The sequence below is a fragment of the Macaca thibetana genome, chromosome 9, assembly GCF_024542745.1.
Source record: "Macaca thibetana thibetana isolate TM-01 chromosome 9, ASM2454274v1, whole genome shotgun sequence".
NCBI classification, from domain to species: Eukaryota; Metazoa; Chordata; class Mammalia; order Primates; family Cercopithecidae; genus Macaca; species Macaca thibetana.
In genome coordinates, this window is record NC_065586.1 from 46227570 (window position 1) to 46245044 (window position 17475).

Here is a 17475-nt window from a genome sequence, read left to right on the forward strand (position 1 = left end):
TGTTTCTTGACAACTATGACTAATTAATATGTCATAAACATGACCCAAACTATACAAAATTAGTGTCAGTTTTAAAATTTTGACTGGAAATACCTGGAATAAATTATTTTTGGGGGGTAAGGTTCAGGTAGAAAGGCAAGGAGTGTAGAATTTTAGAGCTTGTTGCAGTCATATTTACCAACATTAGATGTGAGATTTTATTATTCAGAATGCTTTGATATATCAAAACTTCAAAATGCTGCAAATCAGAAATCATAACATTCATGGATTGAATATGTACCTTGATTTTGTGGCTCCAATTTACTCAAAAAGCAGTCTGGCCATTCCAGGAAATATGTGATTTCTCACTATTCCCGGCACATTCCAGGAAATATGTGATTTCTCACTATTCCCGGCACGTCAAGTTTTTCCTCACATTAAGATAAGAAATGTTTCAGCATGTGCTTATTTTAGTTTTGAATATAATGGTGCATGGCTGTTTGGGCTCTCAGAATTTTTTAAGTCATTAATTTTATCTCAAGGCTTTTTTGCATTCCACACCTTCCTGCATACTAATTAGGTGTGTAAATTTCTTTTAAAATCACATTTCCTTACCAGTCCAAATCAATTCATTCTTCCCTGTCATACATATTCCTCTTCTATTACCTCAGAAATAAGTTAATAAAATACTTTATTGTTATTTATTTCTGATTGTAATGATACAATAGATTTAGATCCTCATTTTAGCCATCATTTAATCATAATCATGTACCACTGAACTTAAAAGTTGGAAAAAAAGCAATCTAAATTTCGTCTGAGCTCCAATCACATGTAATTTATAAAATCTTGGAAGAACACAGGCAGGTACTCAGAGTAATCAACTTAGTTTTGGAAGAAGAATTTAATTTTTTATTATCTGCCACAACCATAGCCTGGTGAACTGATTTAAATCGTTGAGCTATAATTGCTTTTTGAAGATTTTTTATTTTTCCCTTTCTTGTGAAGTAGAAATTAACAAAATGTAAAAATCTAAATTCAATATATAATTTCATGTTATAAAATAAAGGTTACGCATGAAATATAGCTAATGGTCAAATAAATTCTTTGTTAAGATTGGTGGCCTTTGCTGTTTGTGAGAAACATTCACACACACACACAAAGTCTGTAAACAAAGATAAAATGTTTTTGCTGAATAATGTAATTGTCATTTCCTGCTCCCTTATTGAAGGAGAGGTGTCTGTTTACCTGGATTGTTGCTTAAATCTGCCATAAATTTGTTACTCAAAACCTTATTTATTATATTACAGCAAATAGGGTAATAATTACTGCCAGAGAAGGGGACATACTTTTTGTAACTCTTTAAATTTTTCTTAAAATACAAATTCTGTTATATAAATTTTGATTTTGAATCTTTTAATTATCTTTTCACTACCTCCCATACATCCTCTAAGTTTTCTTTGTCTTTTTCATCTTCAGTATACAGATTTCAGAAATACTTTAATTTTTTACTGAGTACTTAACATATATAAGAAAAAGATATTTTACAATTTCCACATGCTGTAATGAAATATGTTGAGCTTAGTTTATGTTAGCTGCATCTAGTTCTTGCTTGATTTATTCTTTTTTCTTCTAAAGTTATATTTTATCTTGCAAGTTTGTGTATGTATGTGTATTCATTATATATTTGTTTAACAAATTATCCAAAATCTTAGTGGATAAAGCAGCAAACGTTTATTATCTCACAGTTTCAATGAGTCAGAAATTCAGAGAATGCTTGGCTGCATTCTCTGTCTGAATATCTCACAAGGCTAAAATCAAGGTGTCAATTGGGCTATAGTTATCCCAAGGTTCAACCAGTGATGAGTCCACTTTTACAGTGACTCAAGTAGCTGTTGGTGGGACTCAGTTCCTCCATAGCTATTCTTAGTTGGCAGTTGGCAAGAGGCCTACTTCACTATTTTACCACGTGGATGTTATCCATAAAGCATCTCACAACATGGAAGCAGCTTCGACAGGGCTGATAAATAAGAAGGCAACAAAGAATGTGCAAGAAAAAAGTCAAAGGCTTTTGTCATCTAGACTTGGAAGTGATTAAGCTCAAGTGTGATTAATGTCAAGCCAACCATCAAGCTGAAAGGACAGGATATGAATATTAAGAGAAGGGGATCACTGAAAGCCATTTAGGAGACTGCCTACAAATTATGTGGATATGGACGTTTTATGAAAATAAAATTCCTCATCTTAGAGTGGTTTCTTTTTACTTTCTTTCTTTTTCTTTTTTTCTACATCTAAGATTTTAGAACCCAAAACATGGGGACAAAGACAAACTTTAGCATCTTATCCTTAATATTTAGGAGCACAGCATATGTCATGTTAAGGATGCTACTATGCCTTTACATTATGTTGGACAGTATATATTCATCTCTGGCTCTCTTTTTTTCTTTCAAGTGATGGTGATTTATAATGTCTAGAATAAAGTATACTTAGAAGCCAAATTAAAACTGTACTTTAGCGTATTTGTATAAGCTTACTAAAGTATTACTAAATACTCCTGTTTGCATCTTCATCATCTCCAAACTTTTTTCTCCTGCTACGGCATCTTTTCGTATTTGCATGAACCAAATGTGGCTTTTGAAATAGGAAATTTTGGATGGAATAATAATCCACTATGAAGGAATCATATAGTTAGTGTAAGGAGAAGGGCTGACTTACAAGACAAGACCTAAATATATTTTTAAATTCTTCAACACTACTGTACCTTCTCCGTAATGTACCCAGAACATATGTCTCAGATTTCAATAGGCCTTGGAGTCACATTTTCCTCAAATACCTGAATAAAAAGAGGAACCTACAACCTTGCTTTATTATATATAAGAACCTAACAATTTACCAGGTGTTCAAAGATATCCAGGAACATTTATCTTCTTCAAAATATTTCCTGATTTTCACTTGCCATTCCACTTCTCATCTGGATCCAGATCAGAACCTTTATCTACTTTTCTGCAGGTTACTCACTTCTGGCTTTCTTCATACTTGTGTGGCTCTCTTTTAAACACTTCACACTGAGTTGTGGACATTTATCCCTTCTTTTTTCAAAAGGTCTTTTTTCTTTTCCTTTTTCAGGAGGCAAGGAAGGGGGAGGCAGTAGGAAGGATTGAACAGAGAGGAGGAAGTGCAAAATACTCATTTGGAACAATGGGAGATTGAGTAGACCAGACAAAGAATGATTAAAGTGAGGACTGCTGGCATGGTCCTGTTTTCCTCCAGCCATGTTTAGTTGCATCGTTGTGGCATGGAATAGATGGAGAGCTGGGTTTATCCAGGGCTCGCATCTTACCAAGCAGATAGGAGGTGACAGGGAGGTGGGTGAGTTGAGGAGATGTGCAAGGGACCAATGAGAATGGTTGGCCATGGAGTTTAGGCTGGCTCACTAGAGAGGGAAAAGTCATAAAGGGAGGAAGAAACAGTGAACAGGTAGTAAGATCTGGACTGGAGGTGCTGGTAAGGTTGCAGGAGTTTTGTTTCAGGGCAGTACAGGGAGTAACCTGGATAGCTAGGAGGTGGTGGTCAGAGTGGGATACTGTGGGGTTTGCAGTCCTTGGACCTGACAAGGTCTAAGGTCTGATCATGGAGGGAGGGGGAAGCTGAGGTAGGGCAGAGGACAGGAGTGGGCTTCATGAGATCAAAAGGATGTTAGAAGGATTATCTACCCGGATACTGACATCTCCAAAAAGAGGCCTAGTGTGAAGAAGTTACATCCTAAGCTCTTCATGGATAAGGGAAGCATGCGCCACGTGGGTAGCCTCCCTAGTCTAGCACCCAGTATATAGCCTATGCAGAGTGAATACCTGGGGTCTGCTGGGGGCGAAATCAAGGTCCCTGTGACAGGACCTGAAGCCTGGGGGTCTCGGTGACAGGAGTGGGCCTAGTTTTTTGGTGTAGAATTGAGCCTTGAGTGCACCGGTGGGATCATATTGCAAGGAACCCCTCCAAGACTAAAGGAAGATGCATCTTCTGACAATGTACGCTGTAGGAGTCCCAAGTAGCTGGGCTGGGGGTTAGATGGGCTCCAAGGCATCTCCTCAGGTGGCAATGCGGATCCTTGGGAAGGCAAAGCTGTGCAGGAAGAAAACGTCAAGATGCTACATTCCCTCAGGGAAAGCCCCTTTCCCAGGAGCAGAGAAGGCGAGGCAGTTTAGGCTGGGTCAGTTTGTCACTGCCCTCAGAGTCTGTTGATCCTGGAAAAAGAGGGCCTTATTTTATTTATTTATTTTTCTTTGAGACAGTGTCTTGCTCTGTTGCCCAGGCTGGAGTGCAGTGGCTCCATTTCAGCTCACTGCAACCTCCGCCTCCCAGTCTCAAGCGATCGACCCGCCTCAGCCTCCAGAGTAGCTGGGAGCACAGGGACCACAAGCGCCCGCCACGACGCCGGCTTTTATTTATTTTATTTTTATTTTTTGAGAGAGAGACATAGCCTCCCTATGTTGACCAGGCTGGTCTTGAACTTCTGGGCTCAAGCAGTCCTCCTGCCTTGGACTCCCAAAGTGCTGGGATTACAGGCGTGAGCCACCATACCCGTCTGTTTTTTGTTTTTTTGTTTTGTTTTTTTTTTCCGCGAGACGGGGTCTCCCTATGTTGCCCAGGCTGGTCTTGAACTCCTGAGCTCAAGCGATCCTCCCGCCTCGGCCTCCCAAAGGGCTGGGATTACAGGGATGAGCCACCGATTCCGGCCAAAAGAGGGCTTTGGGGAACCCCCAGAAGGCGAGATCTCTCTCATCTGTCATCTTTAAAGAGGAGGAAGTGGACTCCCAATCAGCCATAGTCCATTCGCCCCGGGTACGGTGACTCCGGGGCTGCCAGGACCAAATGGTCTCCTTCTGGCTTTTGCACGGCATCAAGTAACCCGCTCCAGGCTGCACAGCTGCCCTGGCCTTGGGGAAGGACTCCTGGAGGGCGGTGTAGGCTGCTCCAGAGTGCCACCGCAGGAGTTGAGGCCGTGGATTCTGAGGGCGGATTGGGGCGGAATCCGGAGGGACGCGGACCCGGTGCAACGCACTGCGCAGGCGCCTGCACCCCAGCTGTTAGGGAGTCTTTCTTCCAGCTTTCCCCGGAAAGTCGTCCAGGCACCGGTCTCTTTTTTCTGCCTTTTTTTTTTTCCCCCTCAGGGGAGTCGGCGCGACGGTGAATTTCCGTTGCCCGCGGTGCCCAAGGGGACCTGACGAGTCGCAGTTGTGAGCAGGTTCGGTGCCGCGGGCTGGGGTAGGCGGCGGTGGGGTCCTTGGCTCTGGGGTACTGGGAATATCGCGAGTCGTGCGCGTGGGAAGGTCCTCCCCCGGTCCTCTGGGTCATCTTTGCTCCGGAGAAGCAGCATATTTCGCATCTGTCCCAGGTGTGCCTGGGGGTCTTTGGGAGAGGACGGGGTGAATCCCTGCAGAGAGCCTGAACGGGGAGGGAAGCTGTCGGGGAGACTGTAGGCGACTTAGACCTGAGCCGAATCTGTTGACCCCAAGTTGTGCTATTCCCACCAATAAGAAAAGGGAGAGAAACATTAGTACATGTTCGGAACTAAAATATAGTAGAGAAGCAACATAATCTCAGAAATCACACAGCTACTCAGTTTCAAAGCATTCCTAGTGCCCAGCTCTCCTAACTCCCGGCCAGTGTTCCTTGACATTATGGTGATATATAAAGACTTTCTGTTTCCGCTCGTGTGTGTGTGTGTGTGTGGGAAGCCTCTGACTCACCTCTATGCTCCAGTAGCACCCTGTGCAGCCTTCCAATGTAGCCCTTATTGCATGGCACGGAAGACACTAGTTTGAATTTCCTCTGCAAGTCAGATCATAGCGATTTGCATTTACTGGCACAGTGGCTAGCACATCATAGACACAAACATTTATTAAACGGAATTAATACAGGACCTTAATTGAATGAAATGGCACCCTGCTCCGCTTTTTTTCAGTCAAGCTGTCAGATTTTATGCAGCCCCATATCCTTAAAAAACTCACTAATTCAGTGATTACCAATTCATTGACCACAGATTCTCAAGTACCTCAGAAATTACTGGAAGGGTCTCTGTGAGTCCATGGGCTCTCCAGGCATCATCTCGAACCAGTCACATCTTGCATGTACAGATATTGCTGTTTTTCAAATGTGTGTAGATGAGTTGTAATTTAGGAGTTTTAAAGAGTCGACAGGTACTAAAAGTAATACTGCGCTCATATTGGAAGTTCATAGAAACGTTTTAAATTTTTTGTTAAAATTTGATCTTTAGTTTAAATTAGGAAACCACTTCATTAGTCCAGTTGATATCTAGGTCTGAGCCGTCCAGTAAGTAGCCACATGTGACTGTTTAGAGTTAGAATGAAATTAATTAAAAATTCATTTTTTCAGTTTCTCTAAATACATTTTAAGTAACCACACTTGGCTAAAGGCTAAATAGCTGAAAAGTACAGATATAGAATATTTCCATTCTTGCAGAAATAGATAGTGCTGATGTTGACACTTAAGATGAATAGAAAGTAACTTAACCATAAAATGTAACCTTAGCAGAGGTAACTCATCTAATTTATAGCATAACAGAGAGAAATGAAATTGGGGATGGTTAAGCAGTTTCTACCCTTGTTCAGTGAACAAATACATCATCTCTTCATAAAGAAATACATGAAATTTAATGTTTTTCCCTGGGTATTGCCTGGATTGTAACATGCTTCTCCCACCTCCTTACCCCGGCATTCTTCCTTGTAGGTTAGAGTGACTTGTTATTGGTAAATAGCCACTATGGAGACTAAGGACCAGAAGAAACACAGGAAGAAAAACAGTGGACCCAAAGCTGAAAAGAAAAAGAAGCGGCATCTGCAAGATCTCCAGCTAGGAGACAAAGATGCTGGGAAGAGAAATCTCAAAGCCTTTGCAGTTCAGTCTGCTGTGCGGATGGCTCGATCGTTTCACAGGTATGTTTAGCTACAGTCTGATGCTTCTTCCATTGATTCTTTTTAAATAGTAGGAGCCTCTCACAGGTGACATTTGGAGTCACAAGTCTAGTCCAGCTCCAAAGGACATGGAGATGCGTGCTGTGTGACTTTTACCAAAACATGAGAAGCCTTCCCATAGAAGCTGCCTTGCCTCCAGCATCTGCACACTGGTTGGTGTTTCTTGCCCAAGATACAAGAATTTATAGAATTTGTTTTTCCTAAACTTTAAACTGTTTCTATGGTGATAAGTGTGTTTTTTCCCTCTGGATATATTTTACAAAGTTGTAATATAAAATACAAAAATTACAATATTTATTACTAACATAGCTTTATTTAGTGAGTCCTTGTGATATTCTTAGCAGTGTACTTTAAACACTATTCAACTAAATGCTTCCAGCAGCCTTACCAGAGTAGGATCATTCCTGCCCTCATTTTATGGACAAGAAAACTGAGGTCAAGAAAACAAGTTACCTCCAATCATATAACCAGTAAGTAGGAGAGCCAAATTTAACTCCAGAGCCTCTGCTCTTATCTGTTATGATGCACTGCCTCGGTATTTACCTTTTGGTTTTTAAAAAACTTTTAAAATCACTCATAAAACAGTCAGATTTAAGGAGTGTTTAATTTTCAATTCTCTATACTATTGAAGTCGTCTTGTTACATCTTTATTGAACAGCAGTTATTTGGATGAGGGTCAGAAGTTAACAAGTTAATAATTGACAAGCTAATTTTATGTATATATAGTTTGTTGTACTCTCTATAAAATATACTGAAGTACTCATATCTGTAAGTATACTAAGAAAGTCTACTTATAAGGTTGGTACCTTTTACTCTATTTTGAAAGTGAATTTTCTTTTTCTTTTTTTTTTTAAATGAATAGGAGTCAGGATTTGAAGACAGAAAAGTGTCATATTCCAGTGGTTGATCGAACTCCACTAGAGCCCCTACCAATAGCAGCAGTGGTGACGGGGCCTCCAAAGTTGGAAAGCGCACTTTGATACAATGCCTCATTCGGAACTTCACCCGGCAGAAGTTGACCGAGATCAGAGGCCCTGTGACGATCGTGTCAGGTAGAAGATGCCGCCGCAGACACAGAGTTGGCGTGGCTGTTTCATCTGAGGGCCATGCATGTGTTTCTTGTTTTCTTGAGTGGAACATGTTAAATATTTTATATCATGTTACCTCTCTTATACTTTTACTAAGTTAGCTATAACTTCAGAAAAGGGTAAGTTCCCAGAGATAAGGATGTGATACGTATCTTATCCTGACTGCTCTATGGCTTTGCCAAGCATGTTCCTTGGAAGGGCCTAGCAGGCGTGGTCACTGTGAACACATCATTTAACAGATAGCATCTATCTCCTATGTGCCAGGTGCACATGCTTGCCCTTATGAAACCACATGCTGGTGGAAGTGCGCCTTTTCTCTTTTTCCCATGAGAATTTGTCAGCTTTGGGAGATGGTGACGTTTCCAAGTTTGAGGGAAGGTGAAACAAACTTCCAGTGGTGGAATGGCAATGCGCACTCTGAAATCTCTTGTTATTGCAGTAATATAGTTGGATTGAGGCTTTTCTTTATCTTTGGAGCATCCATATTTTCTCTTCTGTTTTTTTGAGACAGAGTCTTACTCTGTGGCACAATCTGGAATGTAGTGGTGTGATTACAGCTCACTGCAGCCTCAACCTCCCAGGCTCAAGCAATCCTCCTACCTTAGCCTCCTGAGTAATGCATGCCACCATGCTTGGGTAATTTTTCTTTTTTTTTTTTCTTTCTTTTTTGTTTTTGTAGAGATGGGGTTCCCCCATGTGACCCAGGCTGATCTCAAAACTCCTGGGCTCAACGGATCCACCTGCCTTGGTCTACCAAGGTCCTGGGACTACAGGCGTGAGCCACTGTGCCCAGCCCATATTTTCTTGACTGTTTTCTTATTACCTGAATTTAGACATAATTATCGTTACGAATATTCTGTTGTATTATGTTTGAGGAAGTTTTTAGCGATAGTGGGAATACGGGAAGTTTTGATAGAGGTGAACACACCTGCAGCTGAACAGCAGGATCATGCTTATCATGGAGCCTGTCCAGTCAGAATTTTCCCTGTTTGAGCACTTTTATTCACCTGGGTAGACTTTTGATATTATCTAAATTTAGAACACAGCAAGAAAAACACGATGGAATTTATTTTATTTTACCAGTTTTTGCCTATAAAGATGAACTTCTGGTATACTCCTATAAACGTATATGGTGTTTTACTGGATGCAGTTACAAAAATGAAAATTAGAGTTGATGGTTAGAGTTTTTTCAGGGTCTTTTTAAAGTAAAATTTTCATCTTTTCACTTATAGGTAAAAAGCGCAGACTCACCATTATTGAATGTGGGTGTGACATTAACATGATGGTTGATCTGGCTAAAGCAGCAGATGTGGTAAGTCAGCAGGGGCAGCCTGGGGTGCTGATGGAGACTTACAGTGTTGTGATAGGTTATTTACCCTGTCAAGGGAAGAGAGTTTTATGATTACTAAACGAATCATGGTCATCATCAGGGATACAGTAGATGTGACTGAATTGATGATAATAATAATAGTAATAAATGTTGTAATATTGATAATACAAATGGAATGTGCACAATGAAATGTATTCCAAAATCTAAAAGCAAATGACAGGATGCAGAAAACCTTTAATGAACACAGCTAATAAGAGTTCATTAACATGAATACATATATACGTACAAATATATCACAGTAAGTACCATTTCTTCTTGCATCCTTCCTGGCACTATGCTAACTGCTTTCTACAAATTTTCCTTACGTAAACCCTTGATACACCCTTCAGGTGAGTAGGTATTATCTATAGTTTACATAAGATGAAATAGAGCCTCCCAGCAGCTAAGTAACTTGTGTGAAGATGTACCCCTTGTTCTTGATGGTACTGGAACCTTCATGCTTAATGATAGTGCTAAAGTAAGTACATGAATTGCCTGAAGAAATGGTCAGAATTTATCAATAGAAAATGTAGACAGTACTCAGTGTGTGGAGAATGCATACGGTCTTGCATTTATGGAAATGATAATGTTCACTATTCCTGATATTCTATTAACTATCTTTTAAATTAACAAAAATAAAATACAAGTTAGGAAAAAAAAAAAAAAAGGCCAGACACAGTGGCTCACACCTATAATCCCAGCACTTTAGGAGCCTGAAGTGGGCAGATCACCTGAGGTCGGGAGTTCAAGACCAGCCTGACCAACATGCAGAAACCCCGTCTCTACTAAAAATACAAAATTAGCTGGGTGGGGTGGCGCATGCCTGTAATCCCAGCTACTTAGGAGGCTGAAGCAGGAGAATCGCTTCAACCTGGGAGGCGGAGGTTGTGGTGAGCCGAGATCACGCCATTGCACTCCAGCCTGGGCAACAAGAGCGAAATGTTGTCTCAAAAAAAAAAACAAAAAAACAAAAACAAAAAAATAAGCCATATTGATTAGGAAGTATGGGGTGATGGATTCCTTGTTTTTTTCATTTTTATTTAGTTTTTTCTAGAGCTACAGATTTTATACTTTGGCCCAGAAAGACTCCTAAAATATAAAGTGAAAAGTAATACAGATTTTAAAGTTACGCCACTGTAATGTCAGAAAACTAAATAACATTTAAATTTTGAACATGTAATGCTACTATTAGTAAAAATAAGTGTTATTAATGTAAATCTGTGTAAAGATTACTAAATCTTGTATACTTGAAAAGATTGAAATAGTTCATAGAAGTCATCTGTTTCCCTTTTATTTAAAATGTAGCAAGTTTCTAATTTTAAAGACATACATATTAAGAGACGCTTTTACTTTTTTTATTTTTAGTTATTATGGATGCATACTAGTTGTACATATTTATGGGGGACATGTGGTATTTTGATACAAGCATACAATGTGTGATGATCAAATCAGGGTAATTTGGATATCCGTCACTTCAAACATTTATCATTTCTTTGTGTTAGGATCATTTTAATTTCATTCTTTTAGTTATTCTGAATTACATAATAAATTATAGTCACCCTAGTGTGCTGTTGGACACTAGAATTTATTCTATCTAACTGTATTTTTGTACCTGTTAACCTTTCCCTCTTTGTCCCTCCCTCCCTGCTCCCCTTCCCAGCCTCTTAACCATCATTGAGAGAGATGCCTATGTAAATCTTTTTCAGATTTTCAAAAGGAGCACACACATTTGGTAACGCACTCTAACTAGTGCAGGGTACACACAATGCGCGTTTTCTCTTTCCTTGCTCTAACCGCTGGTCTCTCAGGGCCCTGCAGAGCAGTATCCTTCCAGATACATATAAACACACATGCCACCCTTTAAAAACACAAATGGTAGCTTATTTTACACACTGTTCTATGCTTTGCTTTTTTCATATAATGTATCTTGGAGATACATAGTCAGTAAGTACTGTAGTACTGCCTCCTTCTTTTTAATGTAATATTCCATTCTATGGATGCACCACAATTTATTTAGCCTAGCTTATGTTGATTGCTCTGCTCTGGGTTGTCAAAGCCTCCTGACTATGGCAAAGGCACACACAGTACGTGGATTTGGGTGTGTACGTGTGTGTGTGGATTAGGGGAGTAACACTGGCTTAGATGACAAAGATTGGCAGCTGAGGGACTGTTTGGTCCCTGTTCTTCCTGACCCTAAAACCAGCTGCTTGCTCCTTGGCACTCTGACATCAGATGTGGTGTGAGGATTTTCCACCTGTTCTTCGAGCTGGTCCAGTGTTGCTGGAGAGCTCTGCTTGCTGCCTCGGTCTGCAGTGGCAGCTGTGCTTTCCTGCAAGCCCAACTTTGTATATCCTGTGGTTTTGGGTTTTGAATGTTTCCTAGTTTAATCAAAGGTGGGCATTTCTGTTTCCATTTTGTGTTATTTTCGGTTATCCATGGAAAGATAAGAACAGAACCATCTTTAATATTAAAACCAGAAGTTTCCAGCAATCAGTTCTGAAATTATTTTGCATCTTTGAAGTGTCTTAAATTTTAAAAATTGGTCTTATCTGCTTATATTTTCTTATAGACTGCCATTCGTGATAATCTTACTGTTTTTTTGACTTAATTCTAAACTGGTAGCTATTTAAAAAAATTTCTGAGCAATTGAGTTATACAAATTGACATACAAGATAGAGGTGTACACTGCATACTTCCCAGCCAAAAACAGATTTTTTTTTTCTGTGAGGAAATTGAAAGAAGAGATTGGTTTTCTGTATATATTTAATATATTTCATTGATTATCACTTTCTTCCCATTCTTTGGATGTCAAAGACCTGTTATTTGGCTTAAAAATATGTTACAGAAAACTTCATTTCTTTAAATTAGGATTTCTTAGGTAAGGGCCAGGTTAGTCTCAGCCTTTTCTGAGTTACTTCTCACGCATTAGAATTCTTAAAATGAAAGTTTATATCCTAGTGGGCATTGTCTTATGGTTGCCTTTTAGAGCAAGTCAGAGGGTGGTGGTTTCTCTGGGAGATGCCTGTGTAGTCATTTGATTTAGTCTGGAGTGGGACTTTCCTGTCGAGGGCCAGATACTAAATATTTTCGGCTTTGTGGATCATGTCTTTTGCAGCTACTTAGCTCTGCAGTTGTAGTGCCCAGGCAGCCATAGACAATATGTAAATGAATTAATGTGGCTGTGTTCCAATAAAACTTTAGTTACAAACACAGGTGATGGGTGGATTTGGCATGTGGGCCAGTTGCCAACCCCTAGTGTAGGTGGTCTGTTTTGGTCGTTTCTTTGAGAAATGATGTGTTCTGTTTGTAGGTACTGATGCTTATAGATGCCAGCTTTGGGTTTGAAATGGAAACCTTTGAGTTTCTAAACATCTTTCAAGTACATGGCTTTCCTAAAATTATGGGAGTTCTCACCCACCTCGACTCCTTCAAGCATAATAAGAAACTGAAGAAGACAAAGAAGCAATTAAAACACAGCTTCTGGACAGAAGTTTCCCGGGTAGGAAGAGAAATAATTGTTAGAAACTAACAGTATAATCCTTTTAAAATAGACTGAAGAGGCAGGCACAGTGGCTCAAGCCTGTAATCCCAGCACTTTGGGAGGCAGACTTGGGCGGATCACTTGAGGCCAGGAGTTTTGAGCTCAGGGCAATATGGCCAAACCCCGTCTCTCCTAACATGCAAAAATTAGTCAGGTGTGGTGGCACACACCTGTAATCCCAGCTACTCGGGAGGCTGAGATATGAGAACTGCTCAAAGCCGGGAGGCAGAGGGTGCAGTGAGCTGAGATTGCACTGGTGCACTCCAGCCTGGGTGACAGAGTGAGACTCCGTCTCAAACAAAGAAACAAACAGACAAAAAAGACTGAAGAGCTATCACTAAACGTCTCTCTAGGATTTGCCTCCTGAATTCCCATTGTGTTTGTGTTCCCGGTCTCTGGAAGGTTTCCCTCAAGAGAGCGCTTTTTCTGGGCCTCTTGGTGTATCTCATTTGTCTCTGTACCTGCTGCACCAGGCAGTGTCTGGGTGTTTGGGGGTGGGGACTTAATAGAGTACATCAGAAGTTTCTCCCAGTTGCAAGACCAGGCACTGCCCCTTCCTTTCCATACTGCTCTGGTCCATCGGCCACAGAACCGTTTCTGTGCTCAGAGGCCTCACCTCCCTCTCCTCACCATACTTAGATGGATGCCCCTGCTCGGCTGCAGAGCAGTCTGCCTCTGTGGGGTTCTAATAAGTTCTGAAAGAAGCCAGCAAGGCTCTGGAAGCCTCAGGACAGTGGCTTTGCTGGAAGTCTCCCTTCTTAGGATTGCTTCTTGTTTAGAGCTTTTATTTTGTTGCAGTTTTGACAAGAACTTAATTGAAATTTAATTTTTAATTTTCCTTTAATGTTTAGGGTGCCAAACTGTTCTGCCTTTCTGGAATGCCGCATGGAGAATATCAAAACCACGAAATCCACAATCTGGGCCGTTTTATTACAGTTATGAAGTTTAGGCCTCTCACATGGCAAACTTCTCACCCTTATATCCTGGCAGACAGGTAAAAAGTGACTGTAAACTTTTTCTTCCCGGGCCATATATTTCAAAGTTAAAAAGGCTAGGAAAAGAACAGTGATAGGATTTATTTTGTGCCTGTTTGAATAGTGGGGGTAGAAGTGTAGTTGATGGAAAATGTCTACTTATGTCATTGCTCAAAGATGCTGTGCCTTTGGGAGTAAATTAATCATGAGATGTTTAGGAAAATGGGAGGACTTGGAAGCATTTAAGGCTACAGGATGTGGCCCCATCCTACGTTCAGCCTCAGTTTTCAGTGATGCTGCCTTTGTGCCCGGGTGCTTGAGTCCTCGTGTGTGCCTTCAGTTTCCTTCCTTTGTGCTCTTCTTTGTGCTGTGGTTTTCTCAGCCTGGAATACCCTTTCTCCACCTGCCAGAATCCAAACCACAGTAAAAATCCCAGAGCACAGGCTCACCCTCTTCCAGAAACGGATTTTCTCAATATGTTCTTCACTCCTCCCTGACCCCAGGTGGACGTCATCTCCCTGTCTGGTGTCTTATGGAATGAATGTCACTTTCAGCCTAGAGACACAGTTGTGTGCCTGTCCCTTTTCCTCTGCTGGATGGTGAACGGTGCTTCCTTGTTTCTGCATTTTCTAGTATTCTGAATGACATGCTTGGTGGACAAGAGTGTGATGAGTCATTGACACATGAAAGGAGGTAGAGGCACTTTTGCCATTCATTTCTGCTGTATGATTGAGTTTATTTTTCTAGGAAGGAAGATTTGACAAACCCAGAGGATATCCGAACAAACATCAAATTATACCGGCAGGTGTCACTTTATGTTATTAAGAGGAGCACACTTGAAAAATAAAAGCCAAATTCACATGGCAGGTATTCTCTTGTTGTAGAACATACTAGAATTACACATAGGATTTTTGGGATGGCTTCATTTCTCAGGAAAACTGAAAAATGACCCAACAAGGGAAGATGGCCTTGCTGGAGGTTTTAAAAGTAAAGCAGCTGTGTGTAGGCCTACAAAGGTGTTACCGAATCCCCTCTTCTCTGACCTCTTGTCTTGTAGCTAGAGGGCCACTGTTCCAGTGTGGCGCAATGCCCTTCTTTAGGGTCATGGGTTCAGCCCTTGGACTGTGGATCGTTGTTAACCCCCAAGTCAACAGTAGATACTTACTGACTTCCTGTCAGCTGAAGCTGGCTTTTTGGGTCCTGTCTTCTAGGGGGTGGAAGATTTTGCCATGAGTGATGTCAATTTCCTTCCAGACCCTTGTGCTCTTCCTGAACAACAAAAGAAGCACTGTTTAAATAAGAAGGAGCAGCTGGTTTATGCGCCTCTTTCTGGAGTTGGGCAAGTGCTGTATGACAAAGACGCTGTCTATGTTGACCTTGGTGCAGCCACGGTTTTCAGGCATCGGTGAGATGGGGGTCATTGCTCTGAACTCTCATTATTCTTTCCAAGTCTATTTTTTAATCAAAAAAAGTAATGTACTCAGCTTTTATTTATTGAAGATTTTTCTCTTGTACTTATAATAAAGGCCCAAATGCATACTGTAAATATGTAGAATAAAAAGAATACCTTTTTTTATTATACCAAACAAAAGCGTCCTGTCCTCCATGCCTCGATTCGTGGCCCCGGCGCGGGCCCTGCTGCCAGTGTGGCACCTGCATGGCTTATTTCCGTTTCTACAAAACCAGTGTGCTTGCCAGCTCTCGTTGGTCTTTTTCTTTTTCTCATTCACAGTGGTCTCCTCGTTCTTCATTTTAAAGCAGATTTCCAATATTTATTTCTTAGTTCTGAAGTGGAATTTTGTTGGGTTAAAATCAGGGTTATTTTAAAATGTTAGAAAAGCTAGAGTTGTCATAACACTGGAACTAAGATTTTTCTAGCTAGGTGTTTTGGTTATCAGGTTATATACTCACTGAGCTTTGGAAAAGTTTAATGGATATGGGGATCCATTTCAAGCTTTGTTGTAAGGATTTTCTTCTCTGGTTTTTGTGGCATTAAAAAGGTTCTTGGGAAATGTGTCTAAGATAATTTTGAGAACTGAGTGAAACCAGTGTCTCTCCAAGATCTTTGTGCTTTCCTCACCTGCCATTTCTTGGTGGTCTTGACAGGACGAGGTGGAGCCCACCCATGAGCTGGTCCAGAGTCTTATCTCCACCCACTCCACCATTGATGCCAAAATGGCTTCAAGTCGGGTGACGCTGTTTTCTGATTCCAAGCCACTTGGGTCAGAGGCTATAATCAAGGGGAAGTCTGCTTTTTTTTTTTTTTCTATTTTTAATGAAAATATGTATTACAGAAGATCATATCACTTGTAATTCTGCCATCATAACACATTTTGGTGGGATTCATTCTATTTTGTTTCATTTTTCTTTGTGTGTACGTGTGTCTCTGAGGGCTCTTCACTTACCTGACATTAGGAGAGAGTCTTTTCTTGAAATAAAATACAAGATGCATTTTTCAGCAGACCCCAAGTATTCCTCAAATACCACGCCATCTTCCATAGGTTGCTTTCTTGTGTTAGGATTTTAACACAGGAACATTGACGGAACACAGCATTCCTTCCATAGCACCAGGGTAGTCTCCTCATGTCAAGGTCTTTACCTTAATCACATGTATGATGTACCGTTTTCATGTAAGGTTCTAGGAATCTGTGGACATCTTTGGGGGGGCCATTATTTTGCTGACCACATTATACATATATATATATTCTAGACTAGTACACAAACAATGCCACTTCCATTGCTTTATGTATGTGTATATATATATGTTGTCTAATGCTATAATTTTTAAAAAGTTATAGACACAAATATACCCATTTAAAAAAAACTGTTTTTGCTATTTTACTTCATACTGCCATCTTATTTTTCCTGAAACTGTTTCAACCCTGGAATTCTTTATCGCTATTAGTTTTATTTTATTAAAATATTCATGAATGAGCATACACTTGTATGTGGATTTAAAATTCACAGTAATTTTCTCATGAATTCATCTGTGAATAACATTTTATAGACAAAATGTCTGCACTAGGATGAGGACAAGAGGAGGATGTATAATTCCCTTGTTTTAAGGTACCGCCATTCATTATTATTATTTTAAAATATGAGTGTTGACTGATGTTAAAACACAAAAAGGGAGTGGTGGCTCCCGCCTGTAATCCCAACACACTGGGAGGCCGAAGTGGGTGGATCACCTGAGGTCAGGAGTTTGACACCAGTCTGGCCAACATGGTGAAACCCTGTCTCTACTAAAAATACAAAAATTAGCTGGACGTGTGGTGTGTGCCTGTAATCTTAGCTACCCAGGAGGCTGAGTCAGGAGAATCGCTGGAACCTGGGAGGCAGAGGCTGCAGTGAGCCAAGATCATGCCACTACACTCCATCCTGGGTGACAAGCGAGACTCTGTTCTTCCCCCGCCCCCCGCCAAAAAAACCCACACACACACAAAGGGATGATTGGTTGGGCACAGTGGCTCACACCTGTAATCCCAGCACTTTGGGAGGCCAAGGCGGATGGATCACATGAGGCCGGGAGTTTGAG

At 40.7% G+C, this 17475-nt stretch overlaps 1 protein-coding gene across 1 annotated transcript; it reads left to right on the plus strand.

Annotated features, from left to right (window-relative positions):
- Positions 1-5092: 5092 nt before the first annotated feature.
- On the plus strand, positions 5093-17357 carry LOC126962617 (ribosome biogenesis protein BMS1 homolog). Its single transcript, XM_050803878.1, is given in 11 exon segments — positions 5093-5218; positions 6724-6929; positions 7831-7928; positions 7931-8020; positions 9289-9368; positions 12736-12924; positions 13818-13960; positions 14688-14756; positions 14758-14803; positions 15152-15331; positions 16059-17357. Coding segments are annotated over 10 exon segments (1263 nt in total). The 5' UTR covers positions 5093-5218; positions 6724-6756; the 3' UTR covers positions 16254-17357.
- The last annotated feature ends 118 nt before the right edge of the window (positions 17358-17475 follow it).